We start from the raw sequence: 14,737 nt of genomic DNA on the forward strand, positions 1-14,737 counted from the left end.
ATTTTCTGTCTCTCTCCTTCTTCATTTTTTGTGCATGTTGTTTGGAATTGGATGTCATTCTTACACAGCATCTTTTAAAACCCACAAAAAATTTGCTCTAATGAATGGACTAATGTAGCTGATTATATGTTTTTTTTTAATGCATGGGTCATGTTTTATATAATTATTATTTTTACAATTATTGTAATTGTTTTAGAATTTTTTTTATATTTAAAAAATTATTTTATTCAAATTAATTTTAAATAAAAAATAAATATTAAGATAATTCAATTTGCACGGTCCCAAACACATCCTAATCCTAGTCATTGTGGATGAGTTTTTCTTTAATTTATAATTATATTATAAAATATAATAAAATGTATAAATAAGATATTATATAAATCCACGGTAATTTAATTTATTTTTTATTTTTATCCTTAATTTTTTTAATCCAAAAACTCCAGTTATTTATCCAATTACGCAACCTGTCATTTTCTTCTTTCAAGTGTTATATCATCTCTTCAGCAACTACATGGACAATTTTCTTTGCATTAATTTTCAAAGAATAGCATAAGAGAAACATAAAAAAAAAAAATCAATTGTTTTCGGCTTCTTCAACACTTTAAATTGAAAAGAAATGCATACCAGAGGCATAATTCAAAAGGTCCCAGAACTCAAAACACTGATTCCCTTCAAAATTCCCACTTTTTCTCAGCAGCCAAACACAATAAAAACTACCAAAGTGAACAAACAACTAAAAAAATCCAGTAAAGCACATATCTTCAAAATTTCTTAGCAACCAAACACAGGTTAACAGAGCTTTTCCCAGAAATAAACTTCCATCGCCGCAATTGCCAGTGCTGGAGCCACGTTAACCCATCAAGGTGCCAATACCCAACAGACAATAAATAAATATATCAAGAATGTTATTATTCAGAAATGAGATTTTCTTTGAATAATTCCATTATTCACAAGCATTTGGGTAAAATTATCGAATCCAGATAGAATGCGTAATACGGATTCCTTGAAGAAACTCTTGGAAAAAAAACAATTGACATTGACGGACGCCTGGAAAATAAAAGGATAAATTAGGCAAGTAGTTTGAAAAATACAAATGATGAAATGATGCAGAATCAAAAAGTTTTAATAGAATACATTTAATTAAATTGCACGGCCCGCAGCGACATTAAGTATGTCATGCTTGGTGACCGTGATAAGATTTGATTTTAATTAATGTCGTGGTTTATAATTATAACAGGACTAGTTAGCCGGTTGGTTCTTTAAATTAATTGATTAATTTGTTAGAAAAAGTTATAAAATTATCAAAGAAAAAGGATCTTTGAAAGTTATTATAAAAAATTAAATGTAATTCAATTATCAAATTAAAAATTATAATTATTTTTAATTATTATTCTAATTTGGAGCTATTAAACCTCTTTTTAATTCCAAATATATTTTATTGATTTATAAATATACTTGTAAGGTTATTCATATAATCTGTTTAGAATAAATCTTTATTTAATTATAAAAAAATTTATACTTGATAATTCTAAATCATTCATTAAAATTATTCATTAAAACTATTATGTGTGAATAATAATTTTTAATATTTTAATTAGAATTTATTTTTTAGTCAATAAATTAAAGAAAAATATATATTTTTATTCATAAAATATATTTAAAAAAATTCATAATTTTTATATAAAATGATTAGCTAATTATATAATTATATCCAACAGGCTGCAAATTCACAACTGTCATCCCTTCAAAGCATAATATATCTAAATATTATTATTTTAAAACATAATAATTATTTTATTTTATTTGAAAATAATAACATTTAATAAATAACGAGTTTCAAAAGCACGGTAAGATTATAGCGTGCTACTTATTTAAATTTTTTAAAAATAATGTTATTCTTAAAAGAAAAGAAAATCCAAAATAAAATGATTAAACATGGATTTGCTTTCCTTTTGTGCCCTCCAGCCTGGCGCCATGAAGTTGCCAGTTCAGCTGACGCCAAGCCAACAAGCTGGTTGAGCTTCCCGTCGATTTCTCCTTCCATTTGTTATGGATTTTGAGGGTTTTTTGAGTTAAGGAGTGAGGGAGATGTTATCCATTTACTTGGATTGTCACGGGCAAAGAGGAATTCACTTCCAGGTAAGTGAAATGTTTTTAATAATTGGAATAAATATCAAGTTGATTCCTATACCCAATAATTTCACATCCCCATATGATTTTACATTTTATTAGATGGTTTATATTTATTGTTTGGTTGATTTTTTTATTTAATATATATAAAAATAATTTATTTATTTTATTATATATAAAAATTTATGTTGATCATGTAAAGAGTAATTTTTCAAAACTTGATAAGTAAATATAATCTCGACCAAACTATAGAGTAATTTTTTCTTTATTAGAATTTGTTAAGAAAAGAAAAAACTCAACAAAAAAATCCAAAGTATTAAACAAGAAAAAATCTTATAGTCAATCTTAAATTCATTGGAAAAAGTTTTGTTTAGTTCATTTACCCTTTTTTTTACCCTATAGTCTCTTTACTTTTATAATTTTAATTTTAATTTAAAAATTCTTTTTATTAATATTTTAGTCCTTGAATTTGAGAAAAGAAAAAAAGTTATTTGAAATCAATGAAGAAAAGAAAAAATTGATAAATAAATTTTTAATTATAAAACTCATTTTTTTTCGTATTAACGAGTTTTATTTTATGAGAAAGTTTGATGTCAATGATTTTTTTCTATAAACATATATGAAAATGTAGATCATTTTCCATTTAGATTTTTGGAAATAATAGAATTGTTTTAGTGATTTTGGGGTGTGTTGAGGATAGAAAATAATTTATAAATATTTTCGTGGTGTTTATAAAATATTAATCTATAAAAAAATTTAAAATTGAGTTTTTAGATTCAAAAACTTGAATTCGAATTTTATAATCATTGAATGTGATCAAAAAACATAACAGTAAAAATAAGATGGCTTGAAACTATATGGAGTTCATCGTCTATTAAGAATAGGAGTGGACTCTCAAGAAAAAAAATATTATTTGCCCCATCTATCTTACCTCTTGTTTTTGTTATTTTCACTCTTTTCATTAATTATTTTTTTTGAATTATTTTTTTATATAATTTTTTTTTAAAATTTTAAGATATTTCAAAGGGATTAGTTTAAATCATTTGTTATATTTCTTGAATTTTTATGATATTTTAAAGAGATTAGTTTAATTAATTTTTCTTGAATATTTTTCCTTTTATATTTTATACGAATTAGATATATTTAAATAATTTTTTTTATAAAAACTTAAATCATTTGTTATTAGAAAAAAAATTGAGCCATTAAGATAAAATAAGCGAAAACATTTAGAATAAAAAGGACAGTTGATGCAACACATTTGTATTTACACCTATCTTTTATTTGAATTAAAATTGAGTTTTTAGATTCAAAAACTTGAATTCTAATTTTTTTAATTATTGAATGTGATCAAAATACATAACAATATAAATAAGGTGGCTTAAAACTATATGAAGTTCATCATTTACTTAAAAGAATAGGAGTGGACTCTCAAGAAACAAAATTGTTTATCTTATCTGCTTTACGGCTTATTCTTATTATTTTTACTCTTTTTATTAATTGTTTTTATTGAATTAATTTTTTTTTACATAATTTTTTTATTTTTAAAATTTTATAATATTTCAAAGAGATTAGTTTAAATCATCTGTTATATTTTTTGAATTTTTATAATATTTTAAAGAGATTAATTTAATTAATTTTTTTTAATATTTTATATGAATTAGATATATTTAAATAATTTTTTTTATAAAAACTTAAATCATTTTTATTAGAAAAAAATGAGCCATTAAAAATCATTTTTATTAAAAAAAAATGAGCCATTAAGATAAAACAAGTGAAAACATTTAGAATAAAAAGGACATTTGATGCAAAACATTTGCATTTGCATCTATCTTTTATTTCTATTATGAATATTAACGTTGTATTTTTAATATTTAATTAGTGTCAACAATATTTTTTTATTTATCCATTCATATATTTCTTAATTTATTTTATAATGTATAAATAATATCCTTTTGTCTTTCAATTTAAAAAAAATATATTAAGAATTGAGTTTTATAATTTATTTTGACTACTTTATATAAGGTTATTAAAATCTCAAATGAACATCTTGACATTAGATTGGTGCTCGATTGAGATTTTATTTTTTATTATATAATTAAATAAAAGTAATTTTATTAAACTTAGTAGAATTCATGACTTGAGTCGTAAATATAACGGGTTAAACTAAATTGATTTCATTTGATTTAATATGTTATCGTTTTAATTTTTTTTTTTAAATATGACATTGATTTTTTTAAAAAAATCAAATTATATTTTTACTAATTACCTTTTTTTAAAAAATCAAATTATATTTTTACTAATTATCAAAGTTATCATGAATTAGCCAGTTTGTTGGGTCATATAAAAGCAACTTTAAAATAATTTAATGATTTGAAGTTTGGGCTAGTTAAATATTGGACCAAGATATTTTAAAGTTTACTTATTAAATTTAATAATATTATCTAAAAAATTCTTATGGCCTGAATATTTTTTTATGTTGAAATAATGTTTGGTTCGACCTACAATTTAATGTTTATGTAGTCTACTTCAATAGAATTATTGAATATTTTCTTTTTAAAAGAACTACATGAGTTTAAAAATTTTAGGTAATGTTTAGTTATTATTTTAAAAATATCTTTTTATTTAAAAACACATTAAGATAATATTTTTTTAATTTTTAAAATTTATTTTTTATATCAACATATAAAAATAATCTAAAAAATAAAAAATTATTTTTAAATAAAAAAGTATTTTTTTGTGAAACGCTGGTGCCTTAAACTACAGGTTATTACCTATTTGAACTCTCTAAATATGACAACTTACAATGCAAACTAATTTAGTCGTTCTGTAAAATTGATTTTTTTCCCTTTCATAAATAATTTAAAGATAAAATGATGGAACTAATGTAGTTCTTCTGATTCTTGCTCCTATTATACTCCGAAGCTGTTTCATCATTACGTATATGTATATATACTATACAAAACGGGAGATAATCACATTAATCCCCCAAACCTTTAGCTTAAAATCTGAAATTTAAAAATTCAATTATGATCTAAATTCTTTTATTGACGTCATCCCTTTGTGATCACAAACGATAGCCAAATTCTTTTATTGACGTTGCTTAGAAATATAAAATTTTCAAATTCTAATTCATACTTCATGAAACTAATACCGTAAAGATTATTTCTAAAAAATTATATCCTATGAAAAGACTTGGATTTTTTCTTTCTGGGGATGGGCTGCTAATGGCCGTATATGGTTATCGGCATCGCCTGTGTGGATTGGATTATGCTTATCAATCAAGTGTTTAGCCTTACACCCTGGACCTGTGAATCGGCCAGAGTGGGCTATTTCATGTTTTTTCTGGGCTTTGAGGAAGTTTGAAGAGAATTTACCGTTAAAAGTTCTTGATGCCTAACAATTTTTAAGTTTATTAAGGAGTGTGGTTGTAGAATTTACCGTTAAAAGTTCTTGATGCCATGTTTATGTAACCATTTTTAAGTTTATTGGAAAGTGTGGTTATTTTTAAAAAATTTTTATTTAAAAATATATTAAAATAATATTTTTTTATTTTTAAAAAATTAATTTTGATATTACCATATTGAAATGATAAAAAATTATTTTTGATATTATCATATTGAAATGATCTAAAACTACTAAAAAAATTAATTTTTTTAAAAAACAACACTAACCTTTGTAAATTTGTTTGGTTATCAACATGAAAAAACAAAAAAAAAGAAAAAAGAAGAGGTTACTTGGTAACGAAATATTCCGAAGAGAAAAGTTAGAACCCAATCGTGAAGACCAAGTAAGCATTGGATTGCATTCGATGCTTTCTTAATTATTTAATATTCTGCTGAGTTTTCGTTCTCCTCCGTCATTTTGCTTTTTTGTTTTCTTTTTTCCCAGCCGTACATAATACAGTTTTCTCCATTTCTCTCCGTTTAAAGCTGTCATGTTCACTTAACTTGGGCAAGCTCAAATTCTTCCGTCTCCTTCCGCTTCAACAAATACTACTCACTCTAATGGTTTATGGAATTGTTCATGTAAATTTATTTATTTATTATCACTCTTGTTTTCATTGTAAGCTGTAACCAGTTTCCGTTATTGTGTGCCTTAATAGTTTTAGTGGTACCTTCACCTTTCTCGCTCTCCGTAGTAGAGTTTGATTGGATGGCTTGAGAGATGATATCTTGAAATTTGATCAATTCTCTATTACATTTGAGCTTCAAATTGATCTCTTAAACCCTGCACTTGAATTTTGATAGCAAATGTCATTGCAAACGCCAGACTAATAGAGCGAGATCTTCGAATTTTGGTTATTTTTGTCCTAGATAGGCCATATAATAGTTTCTAGATGAGTAAATAGAATTGGATTCTGCAGAAACAGATTTTAGTGATCTTTTGTCGTTAAGTCTTTTCGACGTGTGCACGCATTGAGGTGAATGGATATTAGCACAGATGTTTAGACCAAAGGAGACTTACCGGGACATAATCATCTCGAGAGGCAGTGGAGAAGGTGAGGAAACTTTGGACTTGAAGAGTTCTCAATTTACAGAAGGAAGGGAAAAAACAATCCATCCACCCATTGAATCTCATTGGCGTCTCCGTTTTCCGGAAGAAAATAAACCAGCTTCATTGCGAAAACCAGGCATCAAGTCAATGTTAAATTACCCTCTCAGGATTCGGGACTCCTTGAAGAAACTGGGAAAGAGCAAAAGCTTGCGAGTAGTCCTTGAAGGAGTTCATGATCCAAAAGATGAAAAGCTTATTGATTCTTTCCGCGAACTGCTTTTTGTTGAAGGTCACTTAACGGGGAAGCACAATGATTATCATACTCTTTTACGGTAAGTTTGATGGTATCAGTTTTAGTTTTAATGATAAATTACACAGAAATATTCTTAGTTATTGACTGCTTATTCTATCATGAGTCGATGGTGTTTAATGTTACATGCGTGTCAGGTTTCTCCGAATGAGAGACTTTGATTTTTCGAAAGCAAAGGACACATATGTGAATTATCTCAAGTGGCGTGAGGAATATGGGGTTGATGCAATTCCAAAGGTGAAGGCCGAATTTATTTGTTACCAAACATCGTTTGACATTCAAATCGAACCTTCCCTTTAAATTCGACCTCCACCGAATCCTCGATCTTAACAAGGCTCGACTGTTGCCTTTGTCTGTAAATTCTTCGAGGGATTCATTTGTTTGGAACTCACTGCAGGAATTTAAGTTCGAAGAATATGCAGAAGTAAAGAAATGTTATCCTCATGGATATCATGGGGTTGATAGGTATGGAAGACCGATATATATTGAACGGATTGGAATGGCAGACATTAATTCCCTGGTACAGGCAACTACCATTGAAAGATTTGTCAAGTATCACGTGTCCGAACAGGAGAAGACATTAAATTTGAGATTCCCTGCATGTTCAATTGCAGCAAAAAGGCATATAGCATCCACCACTAGTATCTTGGATGTAAAGGGAGTGGTGAGTGTCACATATCCTGTACTTTTAAGTCATTCCCTCTCTCGTTTCTGTTGATGTCGGGGGAAACATAAAGTTTTCTTGATACTAATTTTAGTTCCAAGCTTTTCTGTGGCATGTCCTGATCAATAGTTTGATTCTTGCCTTTGTTTAGGGCATGTCCAATTTCTCAAAGCCTGCGAGGTGTCTCTTCATGGAAATTTTGAAAATCGATAGCAACTACTACCCAGAGGTAATATTTTTGTTTAAAGATTTAGAGATAGTGTTTAATATTATGATATTAGTTGTTTTTTAAAGTATGTTATATTTAAAAATTGATGAAAATAATATTTTTTTAATTTTTTAAAATTTATTTTTGATATTAGCATATTAAAATAAATAAAAAAATTTCAAGCAAAATTTTTTATTAGCATATTAAAATAATAAAAAAAAATTTCAAGCAAAAAAAAATTTAAAATTTTATAACACGGTTCTCTCTCCAAAAATAAACATGTTCTTAATGTAGAAGAGTTACGATCTTTTAAAATCAAGGAGAAATGAAAAGAAAATGGTACTGTGATATTATAACAAGTCCAGGACTTCTTGTTCAGTTTCAATGTTTTCTTTTTCAGCGAGCATAATATTTATTTTGAAGTATCCATCTTTTCAGCTAACTCTATTTTAAATCCAATCAAAGTTTGGTAAGCCCTCGATTTTGTGAAAAAGTTGCTTGAATTTTTTTATTTTGAAAAATTAAAAGTAAAGGGACTTAAACTGAATTTGAAGGGGGGGCGGGGGGGACATGCGGACCTTTCCTTCTACACCACCGTGGAGGCAACCTTTTTGAAGAATTATGCCTTCATTTTTTTTTTTGTCAAAATCTTTGTCGATCCCTTTAGTTTGACAGTCATATAATTTAGTTCAAAACTTTAATTTGTTTATATTTAGATTCATAGATTTGAGAGTAAAAAAAAAAGTGACTACGAAACTAGAGAGATGAGGGAGCAAGTTATTAGTTAAGCTTAGGGTAATTATTTTCAATTCAATTTAATTTTTATAAAAAAATAATTAAATTGAAATTTTTTTAGAAAAATCAAAACTAGTTAAAATAACTGATTTTAATTCGGTTTGATTTGGTTTTTAGAACCAAATCCGGTTCAAACTAATTTAGTTTGATTTTTTTGGTTTGATTCGGTTTTTCTGATTTGACTTGATTTTTTCTTCTCTTTTGATTTCAGGCTTATAAAATCGAAACCGAATAGATTGATTTTTTTAAAATTGTAATCTGTTTTTTCATGGTTCAATTTTTTCTATTTCTTTTAATTTTTTTAATTTAATCAGTTTTTTTTATCACCTTTAATTGAGCTTATTTTAGCAACAAAAACAACTAAAGTCAATATAAATAATTTCAAATGATGAGAAAGCATTTTAAATTTTTTATCATAATAGGATAGATATATCAAGACTCGAGAATACTTATGATTTGGGATGATTTTTCAGTTTTTTTACTGATTATAAGATGTTTTGAGCCTAAAAATGAGTTTAGAGAAGTTTATAAGTGTTTTTTAAATGTTTTTATATAATAAAAAAAAACATGGAAAATAAGATTTTCTAGGTTAGGGACGTTGAACATGCTTTTTTGGCTATTAGAGGTGGTCGGGGGCTCACCGATGACGACACGTTGCCTAGTTTTATTTGATTAGATGGGTGAACGGGTCTCGTTTTGTGGGGCCATGCATGCCTCCCTTTTTGGGTTATGGCCCATGTTCCTTCTAATTTGACTTTTTAATCAATTGTGCTCCTCTATTATCATGAAACTGGGCATAATATATCTTAAACTTCCATTAACTAATTAAACATGTGTGGTCCCTCTAATATGATTTGTAAGTTAAGCTAAGATGGATAGTAAGTTACGCAATTTGTGAGTGTTGAAGATTAATAAAGCCTTATTGAAAACTACAAATTAATGAATACCATGAATTACAAATCCTAAAATAGATTAATTTTTTAAATATATATTAATGTATTGATATATATATATAAAAAGCTTTCCCATTGTTCTGTTTGTGCAAAGCAGGATGGGGGTTATGCTTATGTCCAGGAAGACCAAGTGGTGCTGTTGTTAAGCTTGGCATGTTCCTGATTCTATGAATTAATATTAATTAATAATCTTTTGCTATGGAAATCCCCAGACTCTGAATCGGCTCTTTATAGTCAATGCTGGAAATGGGTTCAGGATGCTGTGGAAAGCACTCAGGGCTTTTCTTGATGCGCGCACATTAGCGAAGATTCATGTAAGGATTTTTCTCCCATTGAAAAACACAATTGCAATCCCTTCTCAAGCTGCATGAATCGCGTGTTTGTTTCAATTGCAGGTTTTGGGATGTAACTATCTAAGCAGCCTGCTTGAAGTTATTGATCAAAGGTGGCAAGTTTGTGGCACTTGTATTACTGTTCTGAAAAGCATGTGCATGCTACTTTTGGATCTGAATGTTCCTTTCACTTGTTAGCACCGCTAAGTTTTCCTATTTTCTTTCACAGTAATTTGCCAAGTTTTCTTGGAGGGAACTGCACATGTTCTGATTATGGTGGTTGCCTGTTTAGTGATAAAGGACCCTGGCAGAACCCAGAAATTGCAGAAATGCTTCAGGTTATGTTCTTAACTACCATGAAATACTTTCTTTAGGGTAGTGTTTATTAAAATGTTTATTAAATTACTTTTCAAAATGTTTTTTTTTAATTAAAATACATTAAATAATAAATTTTTATATTTTAAAACTCATCCGAGACTTCCTGTGAATATTTAACTTGTTCCCTGCAGTTGACTTCTATAACAGAGGAGATTTACAATACTGAATCAAACAGAGGTGTCGCTTCAGAGGAGGCTATGGTAATTAATCAACAAATTATTCAACATTTCTTATGACACTTGCAATATTGATCAATTCATTGCCTGCAGGCTTCTGGATTGGTGCTTTTAATATGATACGATAAAATTCCAACCTATCAGCCAACATTTTACTCGCTGAATAATGCAGGGTACTGGCCAAAATGAAGATTCCGGTGATGCAAGCCTCACCCGAGAAGAACACAGAGAACACGAGGATACCAAAGATGCTGGAAAAACCGAGGCGCAGAAAATCCAGGCTCTAGAACGTGCACTTGTGGACACCAACAAAGTGAGTGATATTCACATAACTTGCTTCGGACAGGAAGTAGTGATGCTGAATAAATCGGTTGTGTTGCAGGAAATCCAAGCACTGAAAACTGCTCTTGACAGCACGAAGGCGGTGAGCCTGGAAATGTTTATGGTGTCCTGCTGCCAATTTAGATCTCATCAAGTTTTGTTTATCTAATCATTCCTTTCCCCCCACAGGTGCTGGAACGACTTGAACAACAAATAAAAGCATTGGGAGTCTAAACTTGTAAGCCAGCTACTTAATTGCTTGTCGAGGAACCATTTTCCTTAAATAAATAGATAAAAAATTATCTTTACTTCCACGTGGAAAAAGATAATGAAATTAGTACATTATTTTTTTGTTTAGACAATAGTATGTGCTGAATTGACAAATTAGGAGATAATAATAGAAGTTCAAAGAAATAAAATACTCCTTTTACACTTCAATCCTATTACATTACAATTATCAAAAAAAAAAAAACAAACCGAGATTTGCTAGGGAGATAGAGACAAAACATATGAATTGTAACCATAATATTTTTTTTTATAAAATAGATCCTTTTGCTTGTATTATTTTGATCCTTGGATTATTTTTCTTTAATATATGTTTGGTGGTATGTTTTGAATGCTTAAATAAGGGGATCTCACGGTATTGAGAAAATGATTTGTCACTCGTCTCATGCTCAGTTTAGTAAAATTCATGAAGTTTTATTAATTTAAAATAATTAAAAAAATAAAAATTAAATTTAAACAATAGATAAATATACAACTCGTTTTTCTTACTAGAATAGAGAACTTGATTGCTTATGCAAGGAAAAGGTTCAACCCTTTTTCTTATCATTCGATTTTTTTTAATTTAAAATTAGATTTAATATTGTTTTTTAGTTACCTAGATATAGGAATATCTTAATATGTTTGGGATGAAATTCTAATTGTTTGGGTCATTGATATTCTGACTTTAAATAATGTACGTGGCTCATTCCATTCTTCAAAAATTATTTTTTAATATATTATTAAATTTGCCTTATTAAGACCTTTTTTAATTATTTTAATAATATCAAAATTAAAACTTTAATATATTTATCATGACTCTTTTTTTTTCTTTTTCTTTTTTCCTGTCTCTTCCGTGTCAACTTTAGCCTTTTTATGCATGAAAAAGTGCATATGAAGAAAAATATGGGCATGCTGGGTAGCAATGCTACCTGTTTGGGCTGGGCCTGTCAAATAGAATTTTTAACTATTTGGATGAAGTCCAAACAATTATTAAGGATTTGTTTGTTTTTAAAATAATTTTTATAATTATAATTTTAAAAAATAAATTATTTGTGGTTAGTTAGATTTTAATACGTGTTTGATAAAAATTATAATTGAAGTTTATTTATAGCAAAAAACATATATAAAATATTTGATGGAAGTATAATTATGGTCATTTTTCAAAGTATTTTTTAATTAAAAATACATTAAAATAATATTTTTTATTTTTAAAAAATTATTTTTGATATCAACATATCAAAATGACACGAAAACACCAAAAATATATCAATTTGAAGTAAAAAAAATAAAAAATTTTAATTTTTTTTTAAAATATTTTTTTTAAAAAAATGAACAGGGTTTTACGAAACTTAATTAAAAAATATATAAAAACTATTTAATAAAAATTATATTTCAAACTTAATTTTTTAATAAATATAATAGTACAAAACACTTTTGGTTAGTTACCAAATACCATTTACTGTAAATACAAAAACCGGTAAAAAACAAATGCAACCTTATAGCCGATCGGGCCAGCCCAGAAAATAAGTTTTTTTTTTTTCTTTCTTATCGTCAAATGTACAGTTTCATTACTATATTTTTCGATTCTCTCCCATTATATCTTGGTTTCAACGTTTCCTCCTCCTCCCCTCTCCTTTTTATCACTATCTGACGCATGTTGGTGAAATTATAGAGAAAGAACGTCATCAGTCACATTGATGAGGCAAGGTGGGAGCGACTGCTATTGACTGTTTGGGCTCCTCTCTCTTTGCATCAAATGAATGTGCGCATTGCAGGTTTGATCAAGCGGTTGAATTTCTTTCATGGGATAAAGGATGGTAATTCGAACTCATTAAAATTGAGATTTTTCTTCTTTAAATTTCTAACTCTTTATTGAAAATAGAATTTAATTTTTTTCATTTTTTAAATTTAATTTTAACACTAATACATATTAAAAAATAATAATTTCAAATACAAAAAATTATATTTTGACAAAACTTAAAGTGTAACCTCAGATGCAAATGGGGTTCAGTGACTAGTGCCTAGATCGACTCTATATTCAATTAATCAAGGGGTTATTTATTTGACCGGAAACAAATCTTGGCGTGAGAATCGTTCTATTCTTGCAATTGCTCTTCACGAGAAGTCATACTCACATTTTAAAGGTTCCAGTAGAAGATAGTGACGGATGCAGATGGAAGAATGTATGTTGTATTCAAAAGGCGAGAATTCTAAATCAGTCGATGAAGATGCGGTTGTCAAAGGATTTATATCAGAATGCTTGGGCCATGCTTGCGGGTGTAATTCTATTTTAACCTTTCGATCCACTGATTTGGTTTGAAACTCAACAAGTTGCGGTTCTTAGAATGAACGGCCCAAGATTAATATCTAGCAAAGTGTCAGGCATCGAATTCAAATGCCACTGCTTGATTATTCACTCAGAGATTCTAGAACGGCAAGCAAGCCCCCATTGCCACTGCTTAATGGTTCACCTTTCTGTTCTTCGTTAGTATTTTTCAAAACACTTGAGCAAAGAGGGTGTTTTTCATTTGGAATCCGATGGCACAAGAACTTATGACTGTCCAAACACCAGCGGGATAAGGAGTTGGTTTTTTCTGTGGATTTTTCTTCCATTCTTTGACACGAAGTGTCAGGGTGCTTTCTGTTCTCGAGGAACATGAATGCTTTGGGTATATGATGTCTAGCCTGACACCCAACGAGCTTCTCTTTCTTTCTGTCATCCGCGTTCTGCTACCCCTGTTGTTGTAGATGGAGCTCTGCATTGGATGGTCTCTGCATCAACGTCAAAATAGAATTTGACGATACACCATGTTCAAACTCAATTTCGAGGTTTGATATGGTAAATGGATAATGTGATAACATGCCACACCCAGAGTCCGGCGATTGCTTGCGGCAAAGTATAGATGAAATTGGCAGTGTATATTATGACAAGAATATCAACAATATATGGTAATCAAATTGTAACAGAATATCTTGTATTTATTGTATTTATTATAAACTACAAATTAGGGATTAAAGACAATAAATTAGGGATTATTACATGTATTTTAGATAATTAAATTCCAGGAAGGAAAAGAAAAACAATTTTATATTGAAATCTGATATTTGTGACATGGTATCAGAGCCAATTATTTTGATCTAGATCTTTGTTTTTCTCTTTAGTCTACAGACTGAATTCGTGATCAGTATTTGGTGATTTTTTTAGGGTTCCTAGGATGTCTGGAGAGGCTTTTCTTACTCGATTCAATGGCAAAAACTATGCTAGTTGGGAGTTTCAATTTCGTATGTTTGTTAAAGGGAAGGAATTATGGGGGCATCTCGATAGATCTTCACCAGCACCAACCGATCCACAGGAGCTAAGTATATGGACTACCAAGAATGCAAAAATTATCTCTTGGATACTGGGGTTTGTTGAAACCCATATGATCAACAATCTTCGATCGTTTGGCACAGGGAAGGAGATTTGGGACTACTTCAGACGCATCTATTCGCAGAACAATTCGGCTAAAAAATTTCAAGTCAAAATGGGTATTGCCAATTACAAACAAGGTAATCTCTCAATTGAACAATTCTATGCTGGATTTCTAAACCTATGGAGTGAATATACTGGCATAATTTACTCTAAAATACCGAAGGAGAGTTTAGAAGCACTATACCTTGTTTATGCCGAGAGTCAGAGGGACTAGTTCTTGATGAAGCTCCGGCCAGAATT

General features: G+C 28.7%; 1 protein-coding gene across 2 annotated transcripts; it reads left to right on the forward strand.

Annotated features, from left to right (window-relative positions):
• The first annotated feature begins 2,041 nt into the window (after nt 1–2,041).
• LOC105108759 (phosphatidylinositol/phosphatidylcholine transfer protein SFH11-like) lies at nt 2,042–11,046 on the forward strand. Of its 2 annotated transcripts, XM_011003198.1 has the most exons (12): nt 2,042–2,139; nt 6,494–6,956; nt 7,072–7,171; nt 7,332–7,598; nt 7,750–7,827; nt 9,767–9,868; nt 9,950–9,999; nt 10,116–10,224; nt 10,396–10,464; nt 10,613–10,753; nt 10,823–10,864; nt 10,951–11,046. In XM_011003198.1, the coding sequence occupies exons 2-12, from the start codon at nt 6,571–6,573 to the stop codon at nt 10,993–10,995; spliced, it is 1,389 nt and encodes a 462-aa protein (XP_011001500.1). In that variant the 5' UTR covers nt 2,042–2,139; nt 6,494–6,570; the 3' UTR covers nt 10,996–11,046. The 2 variants fall into 2 exon arrangements, with proteins under 2 accessions (XP_011001500.1, XP_011001499.1); XM_011003197.1 differs by lacking the exon at nt 2,042–2,139 and having other exon boundaries at nt 5,825–6,956.
• The last annotated feature ends 3,691 nt before the right edge of the window (nt 11,047–14,737 follow it).

The sequence above is a fragment of the Populus euphratica genome, unplaced genomic scaffold (assembly GCF_000495115.2).
Source record: "Populus euphratica unplaced genomic scaffold, PopEup_1.0 scaffold427.1, whole genome shotgun sequence".
Taxonomy (NCBI): Eukaryota; Viridiplantae; Streptophyta; class Magnoliopsida; order Malpighiales; family Salicaceae; genus Populus; species Populus euphratica.